At 42.9% G+C, this 21,391-nt stretch overlaps 1 protein-coding gene across 2 annotated transcripts in view; it reads right to left on the bottom strand.

The window, feature by feature from the left end:
• Positions 1-4,914: 4,914 nt before the first annotated feature.
• PCSK2 (proprotein convertase subtilisin/kexin type 2) overlaps positions 4,915-21,391 on the bottom strand; it is a 282,423-nt gene continuing 265,946 nt past the window's right edge. For both annotated transcript variants that reach the window (XM_075527844.1, XM_075527845.1), the window contains 4 exons: positions 18,542-18,757; positions 17,199-17,299; positions 14,545-14,772; positions 4,915-5,401 (listed from right to left, as the gene is read on the bottom strand). In XM_075527844.1, coding sequence (XP_075383959.1) covers positions 4,915-5,401; positions 14,545-14,772; positions 17,199-17,299; positions 18,542-18,757 — 1,032 coding nt within the window. The remainder of the gene's footprint in view (positions 5,402-14,544; positions 14,773-17,198; positions 17,300-18,541; positions 18,758-21,391) is intronic.

Below are 21,391 nucleotides of genomic sequence, written 5' to 3'. Positions count from 1 at the left end.
AGAGGCTGCTACGGGCACCTGGGGGTCCACTCCCCTGGACATCTCTCAGAAACTGGTCCTAGGAGGGGAGGAAGCTGGGCTATCTGCCGGTTCCCTGACAGTTTGGCTTGCTCCACCCTAGGCCTGGCACACATCCCCCCAAACCACACACCATAGAGAGAGATCCAAGGGCCTTTGACTTACATGAACCCTATCTCCAGATGACCTCCAGAATGGGGCAAGGGGATATAGGGCAGCAGTTGGTTCACTTTGGGGAAGGGGCCAGATTGCAGGTCACAGAGCCTCGGCTATAACCCATTAACTCTGCCATAGTAGAACAAAATCAGCCAGTGACAATATGTAAACATATAAGCACGGTTGTTTCCAGTTCAACCTCCCCCCCGACCCGCCCAAAAGCAGACAGTGAGCTACATTTGGTTCATGAGCTGTAGTTTGCCAACCCTTGATATCGAGGCTCTACCAACAGGGTCTGCTCTCAGTCAGTTATACATCTAACATCTCTCCTGTGTCTCCCTTCCACCGTCATGCTGGAAAATTCGATTTAGGTCTCCTTGTGGCCTGAAGCTTCTCATACAACAGCACATCTGTAAGCAATCATCGCAATCAAGCTTCTAGCGTCCTCTCTGCGATTTTTTTAATTATGCCATGCTAGCATGGTTGGAAGTGTTTTTATGTAATATAGAGCACATGCCACATACCTTATGGAAGGTAATGTTTTATTTTTGAGCCTCCCAATTTACAATGACTTTTTAAATTTCCTTGTAAAATTTTGCCACAACAAGTAACAATGTTAGCTTGATTAATCATTATTCACTTAATTTGATTATTGAAATGACTATAAATAATTGTCTCTTGCTTTAGGATCAGGGATATCATAAAAACATCACTTGCGAGACATTTTAGTATTAATGTAATGTCAAAAATGAAGGAGACCAAATATTTATATATTGTACTACATATATTTTACATAATATATACTCATATCAAAATTTGCCATTTCAATTAAGAAGCTGATAGGTTACTCTCTAATAAATTACACAACTGTGAAGATATGGACAACTATTTGATATTTTTGTTTCTATATAAGACATTTAATATTTATACAAAGAGCTGCAAAATTACAAGGTTATGTAATGGGACTAGATGAACGTTTTCACCTGAATTTCTACTGGCCTTTTTGTTCAGCCAGAGTATGTTGATAAATCCTTTGAATAGCCTTTTAGAGGTGAGTATGGTGTCTTTTCTTCAATAAACACACATACACACATTTAAGTATGTATATATACATGTATACAAGGGTCTATATATGTATATAAGCACACATGCATACACATGTGTGTATATATACACATACATTTACACACATGCACGCATAGAGTCCTTTGGTTTCTTTTCAGCCCATTATTGTGAAATTAATTTTGGATGATTGCCATTAAATTGTTTCTTGACATCTGAACTGGTTTAAAAATACCTTCATAGTAAGTAGTAAGTTTCCTTTTAAAATCTTAAATATTTTTGTATTTTAAAGTAAATATAGGGAAGGTCATGGGTGTTAGAGAAGATAGAAATTCATGGCCATGTAGAGGGAAAAAGAAAGCAAATGCCTTTTCCAGACTTTTCTCTTGAAGTCATTCCCTTTAGGGAACAGAAATCTAGTCACGGTTTTTGTAAAGGAACTCTAAGCTCAGCTGTGCGTTCCCACTGGAAGGGGGAGCCGGAGCCAGAAATGGGTTAAAGCAAACAATTTTGTCAAAATGGGGAGGTATTTGGATGAGGGATGAGAAGTCAAACCTGGGGTGGGGAAACAAAGTGACGCTGGTCAGAAAGCATTTCTATTGGGAATGAAGCAATGAGCTGTCTTTTCGGGTGGGGAACTATAAGGTTTTGGGGGCTACGTGTTAACACTGCTGTGGTAGCCCAGTACTTTCCCCAAGGGGGCCTTCTCTTGCTTCCTTTGGGCTTCGAGTTACTAGGAATGACCCGGTCTTCACCATTCTTGGCAGAAGATGCCTCACACACATCCAAATCCAAATGGTGATGGCTGCCTCTATTTTTTGGTAGGCTCTCAGCCCCCTTCAGGCACTTCTCTCAGGACATCAAGGAAACACAGGCCATTCTCTCAGGACATCAAGGAAATCCTAATACGTGGCGTGAGCTACTTCTCTCTGCTTACACATTTTCAAAATAAAAACTGAAGTAAAACTTTTAAAACAAAAAAAGTCCTTACCCTTTCCCTCACTCGCTCCCCAAAGTGAGTTAGGAATAGGACTGTTCCGGATTTTAAAACTGCTGAGCTATTTCCCCCTTGCTTCTGATGTGAGGAGGACAGGACGCACTTGCCGATGAAGCTCAAGGAGTACAGCCTTCCGTGTGGATGACAGTTCAGTGTGAAGAAGAGCAACGTCCTCCTGACTTGACCAATAGGTGACATCATGATAGTGGAGAAAAGATCAAAGTTGCCATGGCTTTCAGCTTGCTTGGATCCATGACAGGGCTCATGGAAGTGGCAGGCAAGAGAGCCAAGGAGATTGCAGTTTGCAGCTGGCTTATCCTCGCACAGCTTTCTTTTCTCAACATATGTTAAATTCTATGCCATTGGGTAGATTAATGACACTATAAATAGAATTACCTCACGGGGATGATTGATAATGTTCTCTGTCACAAAATGATAACGAGACCTCTAAAGTGAACCAAAGATATACATAAACCACAGACAAGTGAATGGATTTGGGTCCCCCACTGAAATCTAGCCTCAAAACAAGAACAATACATTTTTATAACATGGCCCTGCTCAGTGCTCACCCTCATGAAGTGATCTCTAAAGATATGGCTACTCCGGCAAAGTGTGGTAAAGAAAGGAGATGGTCCCTGGCAGTCAAACAAGAGCAGGGTCTGGGGTCTTAAGGGACTGTCTTCTCTGTGATGCATGGATGAAGCACACCCCCCTGTGTGACCCAAGGATGATAAATAACAGAATCCAAAGCAAAAGGAGGGAAAGGGATCAGGTTAAATTGTGAACATACAATTTGCAGAACTAAGGATGACAGTGAGCAGCCCCCTATATCCATATGCAGGGTCTCAAGTGGATTCCCTCTGACCACAGCTGAGGGACATGAATAACCTTGCTGTCAGACAGAGATTATTGTAAACTAGATTATGGTAGATGTAACTACGTTAAGATGTGGCTTCTGGTCACATGATCACCTGTTTGACCCATTTTGGATTTGTTCTAGTTTTCAATATTTTCTGCTTTTTTCTCTGGTTTATTTTGTCGTTAGTCTTTTCTTCTAAAATATATTTGCAGCTATCATTATTTTATTTTCCAATTTTTAGGTTTTCCACTATATGAAGCACAAGGTGGGGGTGGGGTGGAGTAATGGTTTGCTGTGGATATGCTGGGGGAGGTTGCAGTGAATTGAGGATCAAACAGTGACTACAGGAAGGGGGAAGATGTTCTGGAACTAATTGTGGTGATATACATACATAAATAACTCTTTCTAATGCAAATGAACTAGGAAAGTGTGTGATATGCGAAGTATATCTTCACGAAACTGTAGGGGGAAAAACAGCAAAGAAAGAAATCAAATGAATCAATGCATTGGGTAAATTTGCTCTGCAAGATGTCGTGAACTCACTTTGAGGACTAAGGTGCACCCGGCCCAGGTCATGGTATTTTAATTGCCGTGTATGCGTGTGAAAGTTGGACAATATTAGGAAGACCAAAGAGGAATGGATGCGTCCGGCGTATTGTGCTGGCGAAGAGTGTTCAGAGCCCCACGGGCTACCAGAAGAATCCCTAAGTCTCTTTTGGAAGAATCTAGTCAGATGCTCTGTAGATGTGAAGGAGTGCGACTTCAACTCATGTGCTTTGGCCATGCGATCAGGCGAGACCAGCTTTTGAAAAAGGACATCATGCTTGATAAAGTGGAGGAGCAATGACAAGGAGGAAGGACTCCAGTGAGCTGCGAGGACGCAGCTGCTGCCACAGTGGCTCCATCACAGCAGCACGTGAGGAGGGCACCGGACTGGCAGGGTTCTGTTTTGCTGCACATAGGTTTGCTCTGCTTCAGGACTGACTGGATGGCACCTACCAAGAAGGAGAAGCTCCTTTCCACCGGACTGTTGCAGATCTGCTCTCTCTCTCTCTCTCTCTTTCTTTTTGATAGTTATATGAGGAGCCCCAGAAAACTGGGGCTGGGATGAACCCTATATTACCTGGGAGTGATCTGGTCTGCTATAGATTTTACCATTATTGAGCATGTTGGCTGAGCAGGGCAAGCCATGACCTTGGGGTTGGTGGTAATGTTTCCAAGGCTGTGCTTTCTGAACCTCTTTCCCTTTCCTTCAGTTAGGATTCTTCATCAATGGCATCCCTTGAATCACCTTAATCAAGGCCACTGATGCCTTGTTAAATTTAAAGTATCTTTCTGTAAGAGACTGCCAGCATCTTTGGTCCCTTATGAGGTCACTCTATGACATACATTTTAATATATGTTAAAACTTTACATCCTGCCTTGGACTCCTGAAAAGCTTTCCTGGAGTCCCTCCGTGTGTGGCCTTTTAGGATCTCTTTCTCTCTTCTCAGATACGCATAAAGTAAGGGGAGAGCTATCCCCGCCCCCACCCCATGCCCCACCCAAGATACCACCTATTAGACATAACACAAATAAAGAAGTTAGTCACACATCAGATGTTGAGGGTGTGAGGTGGAAACACTATGTATTTGTGGCACAGAATAAAAAAGGATTGCTTCCATCACAAGGAAGGGAATCATTGACAATGAGCAAAGAGTCCAAATGAGAAGACGGAATCATTTGGGTGATGAAGTCATTGCTGGGTGCCTAATAGATGAGTAGAGCTAGGAAGGGGTGCCCAGGATGGCGAGGAGGGATGCAGCACAGACAGCTGGCAGCACTAGTTCTTGCTCAGGATGCTCTTGAGGCTTCGTTCCACAGCTTCATCCAGCTCCTCCTCCAGCTCCTCCTTCTTGGACATGGCTAGCTTGGACTGGTAATCCCTCACAACCTGGTCAATGTAAGGGGCACTCTGGGTGCCATGGAGCATCAGAGTCCACTCCTTTAGCACCCCTCTCTGGGGGGCACTGCCAACAAACCCCAGCTCCAGGGTCCAGGTTCCTCTGGCATCTTCCCCCCAAGTGTGCGTTGTCATGAAGGGCCACTTGTCAAAGCCCACCTTGGAGTCATCATCTCTTGGGCGCCGGCTGAGCAAGATGGATTTGGTGCCCATGGGGGAAGTCATGTTAATGTTCAAGTCTCCTCTCCTGCTGGCATTGACTGTGATGACAGCTTGTACGTGCTCAAGGTAGCGAACAAAGTTTTCTTTGCCCTCGCAAGCATCCGTTGTGAGGGTTAGCGTTAATTTGCCAGTGGATGGTATTTTCCTGGGGATAAAATGATAAGGAAATTTGTTAATGAAGTAGTATACCACATGAGGCAGGGGTTTGTAAGCAGTTTTTGGTAGCCCCAAGAATGGGAACTTTGGCCTTTCTCAGATGGATCTAGGTTTAATTTCCGTATTAGCTGTGTGAGTCTGAGAAAGGTACTTGTACTTCTTTGACCCTCCTTTCTGAATGAGGAGTGGAGCAGGTGCTACTGATGATCCTCTACATTTCTTCCACAGCACTGTTGTGTTCACCTGCACCCTTACTGCTTCCCACCCCAGGTACCTCAGCTTCTCTTCTGGCACTCTTTCTTGGCCCCATGGGAGCATGCATCTTCTGTGTGCAGGACACACCTCTCCCACTGATTGACAGGAGATGGTGGTACTGCACCTAATTGCCCATAGTGAGAAAATTGCTTATTACTGGACACATTCTTGGGTCCTCTCACATCCCTACCTTTTTTTTTTTTTTTACATCTTTACTATATCACTACTGTTTCCAAGTATCATCTTTCAAAAATTATCAGCATCCAAGTACTGCCTTAGAGTCTGCTTTTGGGGAAACCCTGACTAAGATTAGGTGCCAAGTAATTTGATAAATAGAACTTATTACTAAAATGATTGTTATCATAAAAAAGGCTGTGAGCTCATTAACCCTAATGAAAGACTATTGTGGTAGTTACATAATTTCAGGTCAACTTGATAAATAGGTCTAGGTGTCGAATCTAGCCTGTCAATCAGGTCATATCCTGGTGATGCTTCCTTGTGGGTTTGGCCTTCTGAGGAGGACTCGGGGAACTTCCTGTCTCTTGATTCTGCTATCAGAAGAGGCTGACCACTCTCTCTCTCTGTTTTGACTTTCCTGTTGACAAGCCACATGGAGCCACGCTGATGGCAGCCAGAGTCCTAGAAGCATCCACTGCCATAAGACTTTGGATACACCGGCCTGTGGCATTCTGCATCATTACATGTGACTGTGTGAATCTGAAGAGTGATTTAAGATTTACCAGGCTTATGGGTTAATATTGGACTTATGGACCTGATCTGGACTGGGCGGGGATGTTTTCTTAATATACAATTACTCATTGATATAAAGCTCTTTCTTATACATATATGAATGTCCCTGGATTTGTTTCTCCAGTTAATCCAGTCTAACACAACTACTTGGAAAGCTCAGGGGACTTTGAGGATCTCTTTGGTCTCAGAATTGCAACCCCATGGAGGGTTGGTCAAAGTACCACCCTAACTGTATTTCCACATAACCAATCTCCTTTCTAGAGATGGCTTTCTAGAGATGGCTCCTTTATGTGAGGTATAAGAAATCAAGCTACATTTGAGGACTGCATAACAGAATGGAATGGCTCCACACTTTGGGAACTAGTCCATTTAAATTACAATTCTACCTCCGCACATACTGATCATGAGGGACTTCAACATGCCACTTAAGTACTATGATTCTCAATGTCATTGTAGGATACTTATAACGGTGACAATATAGGTATTGGATTCTGGAAAGATGGCAGCATAAACTGAACACCATTTCTACCCCCCCCCCCACAAACACAACAAGCGAATTCCGCTTGGCTTTCAGGCACTCTGAATTGGGGAGCAGAGGAAAGCAATGAGGACTGGCAAATAGGCAAGAATCAATGGAGAAATGCCTCCAGAGAAGGCAGCCCTCCCTGTGGGGTCTGTCTGGAGTGGTGCAGGGCTTCCTTCACAAGGGCACTGTTGGCTGCAGGCCTCCGGTCAGTTACTACAGAAGGCCCTTGCAGTGGAGTCTGCTCCCATAATCAGCATGTTACCCTCCTTCTGGCACCTTGTAGCCCAAGGTTTGAAACCATCAGGACAGACTTCCTGAGCAGTCAGTTCCCCTTTCTGCTTGGTGCCAAGGACTGCTGAGGGCCGCTGTTGTGTGCTTGGCAGCAGGCAACTTGAGTGGAGGTCACAACACCCATAGCCAACATGCTATGCAGGGTTTTTTTTTTCACACTTAAAAATCAATTTAATTGACACATAATTCACAAAATATGCAATTAAACTCTTCAATCATATTAAGAAGAGTTGTATAATCATCACCACAATCAATCTGGGGACATTCTCTTCATTCTTGTACTCCTCATGATTACATTTTTTCCCTTGCAACCGTCCCCAAGGCACATTTTCTTGGGCAGCCCTCAGGACAGCAAGGACCCATACGGAGGACCCTCAAGTTTCAGTACTGAGTGTGAGCCCTTTGCATCTCATCTGCGTCCACAGACTGCCCAGACTCACTCCAGTTAAAAGCACTTCCGAATCAATCTCTGCTTTCTTGCATTATGCTCTTGTTCTTTTACTTCACTCTCCATCTGACTCTATACGTATTCTGATGGGCTCATTGTCAAGTTGAGTTTGGTAAGGGGTTATCACAAGATCTGCAGGGGGGTAGATAGCCAAGGCTAGACCTCCCTGGGGGTCCTTTTGGAACATGACACTCCCTCCCCACCTAGGAACTGTTGATTGCCATGCTGTTGCAAACTGCCACTGAAGACCCCAGCAGCCAACAGGATAGAGCTTGCAGGGGAACATTTGGGTCTGTCTGCTCTCACTGCTGGTCAGTGGTAAAGGCTGCCGAGTAACATTGCTGTGTGCTAGTAAGCAGGCTTCTTGAATGGAAGTTACATCCACGGTCCAAATACTATGAGGTAATCTCTCTTTTTTTTTTTTGAGGTAATCTCTTATAGCAAAAATGCAAACATTCCCAAGGGTCAGTTTTGATCACGACAACCCCTTCTCTACCAGGTAACTCTTAGATTCTGGACTGATATGCACTGCTATAGCAGGTTCTCTACAGAAGAGCCAGAAGGAGGGTCACCTCAGTAGATCCTCCTACCGCCAGAGGATCAGTGAGATACCAACAAGACAGATCGCCCCTTTCTCTTACCACAGAGGAAATTATGCTTGTATTTCCCCTGAATGTCAGCTCAGGTATAAGCAGTCCCCAGGGAGAAAGAGGTTGTCAGTTTGTCACATCGTAGTGACTTAAAAATTTTTTTAAATTAAAATTTTAAACGTTTTTATTTTTGTAGTGGCTTTTGTATTGCTTTGATGCTAGAAGACACGTGTCAGTGTTTAAAGCACCATCAGGACCAGCCTGTGGGCCTGAACAGGTTTCCTAGGCTGTCCACTTCCAAGGGCTTAGCCGCTGAAACACTAAAATAGCAGCAGGACCTTGTCACATATACTACACCCTTATGAGCAGTAGGGCACCATTGTCAGCTGTAGATCCAGAAAATGGACACCAGAAGGCAGAAGACACTCAAAATATGACTGAGGAAGAGCTGTCTTCTTTTTCCAAAGTAGATTTGATCATAAGGATGTGGATGGAGTAGAGCTTTTTGGGACCTTCATTTGCTGATGGGGCATAACTAAAAATGAGAAGAAATAGTTGCAACCATCTATTACTAATTGGGATTTGGAATGTGCAAAGTATGAATTTAGGAAAAGTAGAAGTCATCAAGAATGAAATGGAACACGTAAAGATGAATTAGTGAGCTGGAATGGCCATTTGCAATCAGACAATTATAGGATTGATTATGCCAAGAACAAACAATTCAAGAGCAATGGTGCCACATTCATCATCAAAAGGAACATTTCAAGATCTATCTGCAATGGATACTATCTATATACAAACAATTGAGTTCAGTTAATACGACTATTGCTCAAATTTATGCAGCAACTCCTAAAACTAGTGATGAAGAAATTGGAGAATTTGACCCACTTTTTCGGTCTGAAATTGATCAAACATGCGATCCCGATGCATTTTTAATTAGTGGTAATTTGAATGAGAAATTTAGAGTCAAAGAGGAAGGGATAGTAGATGGAAAATATGACTTGGTGATAAAAATCTGGAGCTCAAAAGATAGATTTTGGCAAGACTAGTGACTTCTTAATTGAAAATGTATTTTTCAACAGCGTAGTGACTATGTACACATGGACTTTACCAGATGGAATACCTATGAATCAAATTGACAACATTAGTGGGAAGAGACAAAAGAAGAAGCTCAGTGTTAGCAGCCAAAGTGAGGGGAGGGGCTGGCTGTGAAACAGACTATCACACGCCCATATTTGTAAGTGCATGCTGAAATTGAAAAAAATCAAAACAAGTCCACAGAGTCAAAATATGACCTTGAATATATCTCACCTTAATTTCGAGAACATCTCAAGATAACATGACTTTCTGAACACTGATGACAGAAGCTGAGCTGTCGGGTGATATCAAGAACATTATACATGAATAACACAAAAAGCCATTAAAAAGACAGGAGAGAAAGAAAAAATAAAAATGGATGCCAGAAGACACTCTGAAACTTGCTCTTGATCCTAGAGTAGCTAAAGAAATGGAAGAAATGATGCAGTACAATTGCGGAACAGGACATTTCAAAGAGAAACTTGAGAAGACACAGCAAATGCCTCCAGTTGGAAACCCAAAAGGAAGAACACACTCAATATATGTCAAGCTGAAAGAATTGAAGAAAAAACTAAGGTCATGAGTTGTAATATTGACAGATTTTATGGGCAAAATATTGAACCAGGCAGAAAGAATCCAGAGAAGATGGAAAGAAAACACAAAGTCACTGTATTGGAATGAACTGGCTCACACTCAACCAATCAAGAGGTAGCGTACGACCAAGAATTGATGGCACTGAAGAAGCCCAACTTGCCCCCAAGACCCTAGTGAAAAACAAAGCTCCAGGAATTGATGGAATACCAGTTTGAAATATTTCAACAAATTGGTGAAGATTGACGCTCTCAAGGATTTCATCTTGGTTGGATCTTCAATCAATGACTTGCAAGCATCAGTCAAGAATTACACGACATATTGAATGGGGAAAATCTACTGCACAAGCCCGATTTAAAATGGTGAAGAAAGAGCGAGGTATGATGTAGAGGACTGAGACGGAACCTGACCGAAGAAGCCGCAGCGTTTTTCAGTCATCTTAGTGCATTTCGATGCCGGTGCCATTTGCACGTGGAAAGAAGACCGAAGGAGAATGGATGCATTTGAATGAGGGTGCTGGTGAAGAATATTGACAGACCATGGACTTCCAAAAAACAAGTGAGTTGGGCCAGATCTGATGGCACTCAGCATAGATTAGGGAAGGAAGCCTTCCACAAAACTGAAGGGCAACACCCAGGCCAGGAGGAGCCTCACAGGGAGCAGATATTCTGACTAAAAAACAGGCAAGAAAGGAGTAATAACTAAGAAAGGGTGACCCCCCTGACGGGCAGACTTGATATTGTGCCTGAATAGTGGTGCCCACTGGCGGACAGACCAAGAATGCTCTCTGGTCAGCTTGGGAGATTCTGGACGGTGAAAAGCAAGATCTGGTACAGCTGAATCCCAATTAAACCAGGATGGGAGAGGAAGAAAGAAAGAAAGTGGCTAGAAAAATAGGAAGAAAAGAAAAGAAAGAAAAAGGCCAAACATTCTTCTCACCTAAGTGATATTTTTTTTATTACAGAAACTAGTGCAAGCAAAAAATACCAAATACTTGGGAGAATTGAGAAAGTTAACATCCTTCCAAATTACAGTACCCCAACCGAATAGTTACAAGCCACCCCCAAAAGAAGAAAAGGTAGCTCATCCAAATGACCAAGAATAGGGAGTGAAAGTGTATTGACTCTTGTTGCTATCCATTTGATTCAGGCTCATAGTGACCCTGGAGGGCAGAGGAGAACTTGTTTATAGGGTTTCTGAGGCTGCAAAGCTTTACAGGAATTGGGAGCCTCAACTTTTTTCTGTGAAGCAGCTCGTGGATTTGATTCACTGACCCTGTGGTTAACAGTGTGAATTCTAACTCACTATTCTACCAGAGATCCTGACGGTGACCAAATAATAATAAAAAGTGAAAGAATATAATGTGACAACATGTAACATGATTAGAGATTTAAGAGAAAGCATAGACAAAGATCTCAAAGAAATAAAAACAATGTAGGAGCAAAACAGAGTTTTGGGGGGAAAAAGGTATTACCATGGAAAAGTACAAAAAGCGAAATTAGAAACACAATGGAAGGACTTTAATCAGGAAAGACTTTAACCAACAAATTTAATCAGGCAGAAGAAAGAATCAGAAAATGAGAGGAAAAAATAGTTAAAATTACCAGGGCTGCGGCTATCAAAAGAGATAGTGTCTGGGGTCCTTAAAGGCTTGAAGGTGAACAAGCGGCCATCTAGCTCAGAAGCAAATAAGCCCACATGGAAGAAGCACACCGGCCAGTGCGATCACGAGGTGCCCAAGGGACCAGGTATAAGGCATCATGCAAAAAAAAAAAAGATATAAGTGTGTGTATGTATGTGTATATATGTGTATATGTATATATGTATGTGTATATATGTATATATATATATCATATTAAATGAAGGGGGAAGTGCAGAGTGGAGACCCAAGGCCCAAGTGTCGGCCAATGGAGATCCCCTCATAGAGGGGTTTAGGAGAGGAGATGGGTTAATTAGGGTGTGAGGTAGTATCGATGCAGAACACAGCTTTCCCCCAGATCCTGGATGCTTCCTCCCCCCAACTACCATGATCCGAATTCTACCTTGCAGGGCTGGATAGGACAGAGGCTGTACACTGGTACATATGAGGGTTGGAGGTACAGGGAATCCAGGGTGGATGATACCTTCAGGACCAAGGGTGTCAGGCACGATGCTGGGAGAGTGGAGGGTGAGTGGGTTGGAAAGGGGGAACTGATTACAAGGATCCACATGTGACCTTTTCCTTGGGAGAGGGACAGCAGAGAAGGGGGGAAGGGAGACTCCGGATAGGGCAAGATATGACAAAATAACGAGGTATAAATTACCAAGGGCATATGAGGGAGGGGGGAATGGGGAGGGAGGGGGGGGGAAAGAGGACCTGATGCAAGGGGCTTAAGTGGAGAGCAAATGCCTTGAGAATGATTGGGGCAGGGAATGTATGGATGTGCTTTATACAATTGATGTATGTATATATGGATTGTGGTAAGAGTTGTTTGAGTCCCTAATAAAATGTAAAAGAAGAAAAGAGAAAAAAATGATTAGGGCAAAGACTGTACAGATGTGCTTTATACAATTGATGTATGTATATGTATGAACTTTGAAAAGAATTGTATCAGCCCCAATAAATTGTTAAAAAAAAAATACCAGGGCTGAATAACATTAAAAATAGAGACAAGATTTTCAATGTTCCTTCTAGCTCCAAATTCAGTATTTATAGGAATTGTGAAGGAATGCTGAAAGTATCCAGAAATTGGATGTTAAAATGCAATCCATCTCGGCAGGTAGGCTAATTTTCATTAACCTATCACTGAGATTTGCCCTCTCCTTTGATCATGAGTACTGGCTCTATACCAGAGTGCTATTAGCACTTCCTCATACTTTCTAGCCAGAAGCCAGATATTTCTATATTCCATCACAGCCATTGCAGGTATTTTTAAAGAGCATTTTGATCACTGTCACTGCTCTGAAATAATTGTGGGCATTAGATTTACCATCAGGGTTTTTTTTTTACTTAATATGTGAATAAAAAGGCATGTATTATTTTGTCACAAAATTGCTTTTTGAGACATTTTTAATAGCTGGTTTCAATATCTTTGACTTTAAAATTATGCCTATGTACATTCCATGGAAACTTCTAGAGATGGTGATGTCAAGATGCAACTCTAGCTCTGTGTAACTGACTATAAAAGTTGCACAGAACCTAGGACCCAAATGGAGGGAAAGGGACTAACTAGAGGGGACATGCGGAGACTGTTAGCAGATGGAAATGTGACATTTCTCAATTGGGGCATACATATTAGTAAAACTCAGGCAATGAATAAGTTCTATGCATTTTACTATGTGTGATTAATACCTATATTAAAATAACAACAATAAAAATGGCTATCTCCATTTTACTAATGTGTCAATGAAGGTAAAGATAATTAAAGAAGTATCTCAGTCTTGTTGCCACTATAGGGAAATTGAAGTGGAAGAGTTATGCTTGCTTGATTGACCCAATAGTTTCAGTATAGGTAACTCCTTACTCCAAATAAAGTCTTTAAACTGGTTAACAGTATAATTAATAAATAAACTGTGTTATCGTCTCACAATGGTACCCTATTAAGCATTGAGAATAAACTATATGCTAATAACATGCTCAAGCTCACAAACAATGCTGAACTAAAGAATCAAGATATAAAAGAAAACATAGTATATGGTGCAATTTATAATAAGACACCACCAGTTGACTCAAGTATATTAGAATACATCTGTGCTCCATGAGGTTTCAATAGTTGAATTTTTGGAAGTAGATTGCCCTGCCTTTCTTTTGAGGCAGCTTTGGGTGGACTTCAACTGTCAACCTTTTGGTTACCAGCAGTGCTCATTAACCATTTGTACCACACAAGGACTCATATTAAGTATAAATTGGGCAAAATAATGTACAGAGGTAGAAGAAGGATGAGTAGTAGTTATCTTTGAGGGCATAATGACCATGAGGGAGTCTCTTAAGATGTTGGTCACACTTTTTTTCAATTGATCTGGGTGCTGCTTACACCAAAATATGTTCACCTATAAAGAGAATGATATAAACAGATCATAAAGCAGGAATTCTGTACTATAAAGTTAAATGAAATCGTATGGTATGTTCTATTTTGTGTCTGATTTCCTTAAGTCAATATCTGTGTGAGATTCACTCAATCATACAACTTGGAGTACCAAACTCACTGCCATCGATTTGATTAAAAAAAATTCTTATAGTGACCCTATAGGGCAGGGTATAGAAACCCTATAGAAACTGCCCCCGTGCGTTTCCAAGACTAACTCTTTATGGGAGTAGAATACTGTTTCTCTCTCCTTTAGAGGACCTGGTGGATCCAAACAATGGCTGACGCTGTGGTAGGTGCAGTTAAATCATTCTCATTTCTGTATAGTGTTCCATCCTATCATCACATCTCAACTGAGATAGTCATTCTACGATTTGGCGCTATGTGATCATGCAACTCCACGGCTCTGCCTAGAAGCTGGCTGTCCCTGCATCAAATCCAGGATACTGGACGTGGGAAATTTGGCCTTGTGGCCAATGCAATAGCGATATCTCAGAGACATTTTCCACAGGCCACAGAAGGCATGCTGCCCGCACTTACTCAGGATCCTGGATGGAGCCTCCCACACAGTGAAAGCGTTCAGGCACGGTTTTCCAGTCTTTAGCCATTTTCACCATCGACCCCGCGTCAAGGACCCCATAGCCAAAGAGGTGATTAAATTCCAGGCCAACCCCATTCCGCCGCCATTGATGGACTTCATCGTGAAGCTGGTTCCGTTTGGAGGTGAGCACAGTCAGATGCTGCATGTCTCGCCAGGTCAGAGCCACACTGGATACAGGAGGCAGAGGTTAAGGGAAGGACAGGACAAGGACAAGCAGGAGCATGAGAGAGGGAGAGAAAGGAAGAGAGCGCCAATGAGCATGGTAAGTAAATACCCAAACAATGTCCCGTTGTAAGTGTTTAGCATGTTTGTGAATCTCCGAGTCAAGAGAAGGTTCCATGCACACTTTATAAACATTATGTATATCAATTCAAAACATAATCTTGCCTCTCCTATTTACTTAAATTTATTTCTAAGGAGGGGGATGTCAACAATAACAAGTGTTGGCAAAGATGTTGGAGTAACTAGGTTTCACCTATCCTGTGTATAGGAGTGTGACTGTTTTAGAAAACTGGTTGCTTGTATCTTTAAAAAAGAAAATAACTCTTAAAATTGTGCATGAGGTAGGGGGATTTATATTTCCAACCATCAATTTTAAGAGGGAATGAGAAAGAGTGGAACACATCCTGGCCCACTAAGCCCCGAGGATGATATTCCTGCTCAGAGCAGCCAAAACCCAGAAAGGACCATAGGGCCAGCTCCACCATGAGACATGACATCTCTCACTGACCCATCATAGTGCTACGGGGAGCAACACTGGAGCACAGTGCGGGAATTGCACCTGATCTGACCCCCCCCCCCCCACACCAGGTGAAATACTAAGGGCAGGCAACAGAGCAACAAGGGAAACAAAACAAGGAAGTCCCCAGAAAATACCAAAATGGACTTTGGGGTCATGATGTGGCACCCCATCAGACTGGACTAGAAAACACTCCTAAAGGACAACAAACAGACCTGGAACTATTTATAGACTTTTCTTTTTTGTTTTGTCATTGGTGTTTTTGTTGTTATTGTTTTGCTCTGCCAGGACAGATAAACCCCTCGGGACCAATATTGAGAGTAGTCATACCAAGAGGGTAAGGGAAAGGCCGGGGGAGAAAGGGGAAACCGATCACAATGATCTACATATAACCCCTTGGGGGACAGACAACAGAAAAGTGGGTGAAGGGAGACATCAGTCAGTGTAAGACATGAAAAAAAATGATGAATTATCAGGGGTTTGTGAGAAAGGGAGGGTAAGGGAGGGAGGGAGAAACATGAGGGGCTGACACCAAGGGCTCAAGTAGAAAGGAAATGTTTTGAAAATGATGATGGCAACAAGTGTACAAATGTGCTTGACACATGGATGGATGAATGGATTGTGATTAGAGCTGTAGGAGACCCCAATAAAAGATTAAAAAAAAGAAAAAGAAAATAATGCAAATTCCAGAGCACTTCATTCTTCTGGTGTGGACCATGGATCAAGAGGCAGTTGTGGCTCAAGTAGAAAGGAAATGTTTTGAAAAGGATGCTGGCAGCACAGGTGCAAGTGTGCTCGACACAATGGATGTGTGGATTGTTATAAGCGCTGCAAGAACCACCAATGAAATGATTACTTGCGAGGCTGCACCTCTTATAACAATCCAGAAAAAACAAACCCCAAACCATAATACTGTGTATGGAGAGATGAACAGGCCAGCTGGGAGATCAAAGTTGGAAGTTCAAGATGCTTAGCAACCGTTGACAAGGATGGGGAACTCAACTTCCCTTCCCTAGGATTCAGAATCCAACTTCTCATAGGTTGCTAAGTCTTGACGTCTCAGAGCTCAGGCAACTCCCTTCACCGCTGCCTTTTTACATACGCACTGGACATCTGGAGCGGAATGCTCAGTCCTCGAATACAGGCCAGCCTCTGGCTTGCACCGAGAGAAGGTAAAGCGACAGGTGGGCGGGCCCAGCAGTTGTAATGGGTGCCTCTCCGTGGAAGGTGGAGACCATGGTGGCGCTTCCTCCTTGACTCTGAAGCTTGGAAGCTTTCCCAGGAAAGTCTATTTTTTAGTCTACACAGTGTGACTTCTTCCATTCTGTCTCCATGGTAAAAAGGGAATTTTTCTAAATTAACAAATCTAGATTGGGAGCTCTATGTGTTCTGAAATATTTGCTATATACTTAGCTTGATGATGATATTTTAAATTTAGTCCATTGTGAGTATTGTTGGGGTGAAATAACTCAGGTAGGTACAGAGCATACATGGTTGGGTTCCATGAGGAAAGACATCTCTTCATGCTCTTATTTGGCATTTGAGTAAGTAGTTGACATGTGCTGCTGGGCACTGGGCTTTTATGTTTCTTTAGGGCTGGTTTCTGGGACATTTGGGCCCCTCAAACAGATACACAGAGCGATATATGTATGAATTTATTTGTATGTGTGTGCATGTGTGTGTGTCATTTAGGACCAATGGCTTATTTAAGATACTCATCAGGGTTCATTGGTCCAAACTATTCATGAGCTTTCACTCCCACTTATGCCCCCACGAAGCTCAAGTATAGAAATTAGGAGACACGTGTTAGTCCACTCTGGAAAATTGACCCTGGACTCACATCTATAAACATACTTAGCCTCTAAAGCCAGTGCAAACACGCCAGCTGCCTCAGGAGCCGCTGCAGATGTCCCAGAATGCCTCAGAGTGCAGTTGCCATACAAATCAGTCGTTGCCTGGAAGGGAAGATATTGATGGATAAGTCATACTGTTTGAGCTCCAAGAAATATGAAGCAGGGGATTATCTGTTTCCTTTGTTTAAATCATGTCTGTATCTGAAGAAGAATATGAAGGAAATAAAGATAAACTTAGTAGTCTAGTCACATAGCTATATATTTTGCCAGAAAACTGATCTCTGAGCTTCTCAGTATTCATGCAAAAAGGGACACATGTTGGTTATAGTTACAGTGTCTATAAGATTAAAATGAATTGATTTTTTAGGGAAGCCAATATGTGGCTAGTCTAGACCGACGAAAGAGATTTACTTCCTGCATCCTGAAAGGAAAACCTGTGCGGTAGTGAGAGCGAAGCATCAATTCACCACCATAGTTTCGGCAGAGAGAAGTTTTGTTGCATTGCAATCGACTCTCAGGGGTGTCGTTTCGTGTCCTGAAGGAAACAGTGGCACATCCAGAGATGGAAGAGTAAATCTGCCCAGCTAAATTCTATAGAAGGATAGGTGATTAATAAGAAAACACTTCTCTACATCCAGAATTCATAGAGATTCTGAGATACGCTGAGCCAAGACAGCCCATTAGGTGGGTATCACCTTCACAACTCTTATGCAGGGGCAGGACCAATACACTCAGGTTTAAAGCAACTTCACAGAGAGAAAAACATAATTTTCCATGTGTGTGAGAATCAAGGTTTTCCTGAAGTTTCTGCACGTAGAAACACAGCAATGGCTGCCGAATCCATTCTGGTTCTTCGTGACCTGAAGCGCCTCAGAGTCGACCTGCGCTTGCTCCAATGGCTGCGCTCTAGCTGACTGGAGCTGTCTCTCCATGGATCCCAATGGGCAGCCTTTCATTAGCAGTTGAACATTTAATCATTTGAACCACTCGGGGACTCAGGTCACAGAGAAGCACAGAGATTTTCTCTCTGTTTATAGGATGGGCCCACTATTCTGGAAACAAGAGCATTGCTCTACTTATGCATTGTCAGCCAAAATAATAAATAAGAAAAAGCAATGTACGGAAAGCTGGTAGAGTTACCATGCTTTGGTACCATCTATCTACTTTGATAACAAATTTTAGTTAGTCTCCCCCTGAGAATACCTGCTAACTCTTTGAAGGGACATCGGGGAATAGAGTGATTCTCTTGTTCCCAGAAGTCACGCAAGCGTCCCTGAGATTCATTCACATCACCCCGAAGACGGACAGAAGCACAGCACAAGGATGGAAGCCGGCTGCACTCACCACTCCCGCCTCAGGGTTTCGCTTCCTTCCATTGCTGAAGGTGGAGGCCAGGGTGGAGGAGCAACTCTCGTCGTACAGGGCAGTCCTGCCGTCGTTTATGGCCGAGTTGATGGATATGGTCCACATGCTGGAGGCGTAGCCATCACAGTTACAATCATCATAGCTGCCTCCGTCCCCCGACGCCCACACGTAGATGCTGCCTTTGCCCCCGCGGCCCTGCGGAGCGGACACACAGACAGGGGGCGGGGTTGTTCGACTCAGCACCCCCTGAACGAGGGCTCGGGCCAGCTGTGGGTGTGCCTGGGATGCATAACATTTTCTTAAAAACGCAATTCCCAGACCGAGAGCTGAGGATGCTAGATTCTAACAGGAAACCTTCCCAGAGAGGTGAGTCTTGAAGCAGACAAGAACTTCCAGAAGTGGAATCTCCTGCTCTAGCAGAAAGATAAACTTACAGCGGCAGCAGTAATGTGACTTTGAGAAATAGAAACAAACGTTCACTGCGCCTTTCATCGATCAAAGGCCCCTGTCCTTGGAAGGGGACTCTCGGTGTTTGTAAATTGTAGGCTGTACCCCAAGCTCTGCAGGAATTGGTGGTTAGCAGACAGACTCTGCAAGATCCCTCTTGGCGGCGCTGCCTAATCAACTCTCTAACAGCCCCCTCCCCACCCCGACACACACACACACACACACACACACACACACACACACACACGGAAAACAAAATAAAAACACAAGCAAGATCACTGCCTATGAGTTGATTCCAGCACAGAGTGACCACTACAGGACAGAGTAGAACTGGCCATTTTGGTTTCTGCGGCTGTAAATCTTTACAGGAGCAGAAAGCCTCAACTTTCTCTTGCCAAGTGGCTGGTGGGATTGAATTGCTAACCTCGTGCTTAGCAGTCTAGTGGTAAACCCACTGCACCACCAGGGCTGTGCTTATTGGCTACGTTGCTCCAGGGCACAAAGACTGCAACCTTACTGTGTAAACTGAGGATAAAGAGGTTAAGAAGGTTGAATGAATTTTTTTAAACAAATGAAGTACTATTTTAAAAAAAGCTATAAAGGTTTCACAGTAAAACATGCCAAGTATATGGAAAGGAAAATGAAAAGAAAAAAAAAAGCCCCAAACCCAAACCTCTTTGGTGTGATTGTTGTTATCAATTTTAAAAAATCATTTTATTGGGGGTTCATACAATTCTTATCACAATCCATACATACATCCATTGTGTCAGGAACATATGTGCATTTGTTGCCATCATCATTTTCAAAACATTTACCTTCTACTTGAGCCCTTAATATCTGCTGCTCATTTCCCCCCTCCCTCCCCAGTCCCCCGTACCTCGTGAACCCTTCATCATTCATAAGTTATTATTATTTTGTCATATGTTACACTGTCCAATGTCTTCCCCCACCTTCTTCTCTGCTGTCCATCCCCCAGGGAGGAGGCTATACATAGATTCTTGTAATCAGTTCCCCCTTCCTACCCCACATTCTCTCCACCCTCCAGGCATCGCCACTCTCACCACTGGTCCTAAAGGAGTCATCTGTCCTGGATTCCCTGTGTTTCCAATTACTATCTGTACCTCTGTACTTCTTCTGGTCTAGGTAGAATTGGGATCATGATAGTGGGTGGGAAGAAGCATTTAAGAACTAGAGGAAAGTTATGTGTTTCATCATTACTACCCTGCACCCTGACTGGCTCATCTAGTTATCAATTTCTGTATTATATATAATTATATATATAACTTATAATAGGCGATAAGTAGCTATTGTAAATCTAAAATATACATTTCACTCCAAAGTACATAAATTATATGTATAGCATATATAAATATGGCATTTTACCTTTGTAAAGGAACATCAAATATAAGAAGGAAAGTCTAATACGGTCAAATAAAACATGCAGCAAATATAACTTTAAATCTTAACAATATGTGCAATGATTGCTATTATTTGCCTTCCAGTCAGCTAGTTACAAATGGCAAACATTGTCATAAATAGTTAGTTAGCATTGGGCTTCTGTTCAAACTGTGTTCTTATTATTTACCTTTTCTTTTCTGATTATTTTCCTCCTCTCAACAACCCAGGAGTGGGCCATTGGTATCTTACTTTCTCACTGCTGAGGCGGTGGGGGCTGGGGTACTGACTCTATTATGGTATTATGTAGGGGGCAGGTGAGAGACTCGGAGTGACTGCTGGGGGAGATGAGAAGTGTGGAGGACACCCTTTCACTCACAGCAGGACTTCCAGCTTCTTCGTGGCTCTGCTATGAGCAGACAAACAGAAGCTATCGGCAGAGGAAGCCTGCCCTGCTTGGCCCTGGGTTCTGAGACCCTGACTTCATGGTTGCAGGGAAGATTACCAGAAGCAACTAGTTTGGTTAGTTTATCCCTTAGGCCTCTCTGTCTCTGACTATGAGCAATTACATCTTCTGGTGCTTCTAACAAAAGTGAAATTGGAAAAACTCCACCCAAACAATCAACTATTCTCCAAAACTAGGACAGAAGAAGAAGGAAAAAAAAGGTTAGTACACAGTATTACAGTCTCCAACAGATTCATGAAGCGAAGCTCACAGGAACTTTCACTGGAATGGAATTACCAGGAGGCTGCTAGTGTGAAGCAAACTTTGCAAAAATGAAATCAGTGCTCAGCCATTTTCATCTTGGTGTAGGGAAAGTTTGGTGGTGTGCTCAATTTTTCATGATTCCCTGAATTCCTGTCTCTTTGCACCATGACTGCAGCTCCTATCTATCCCTGCCATATACGTGTATCTGGCTTGGCTAGTGATGTGCTATGGCCAACAGAATATGCTAAGCTATACTGTACCACATGCACAGGCTCTCT

Source organism: Tenrec ecaudatus, chromosome 12 (genome assembly GCF_050624435.1).
Source record: "Tenrec ecaudatus isolate mTenEca1 chromosome 12, mTenEca1.hap1, whole genome shotgun sequence".
Classification (NCBI taxonomy): Eukaryota; Metazoa; Chordata; class Mammalia; order Afrosoricida; family Tenrecidae; genus Tenrec; species Tenrec ecaudatus.
This window is presented reverse-complemented; position numbering and strand designations above follow the sequence as displayed.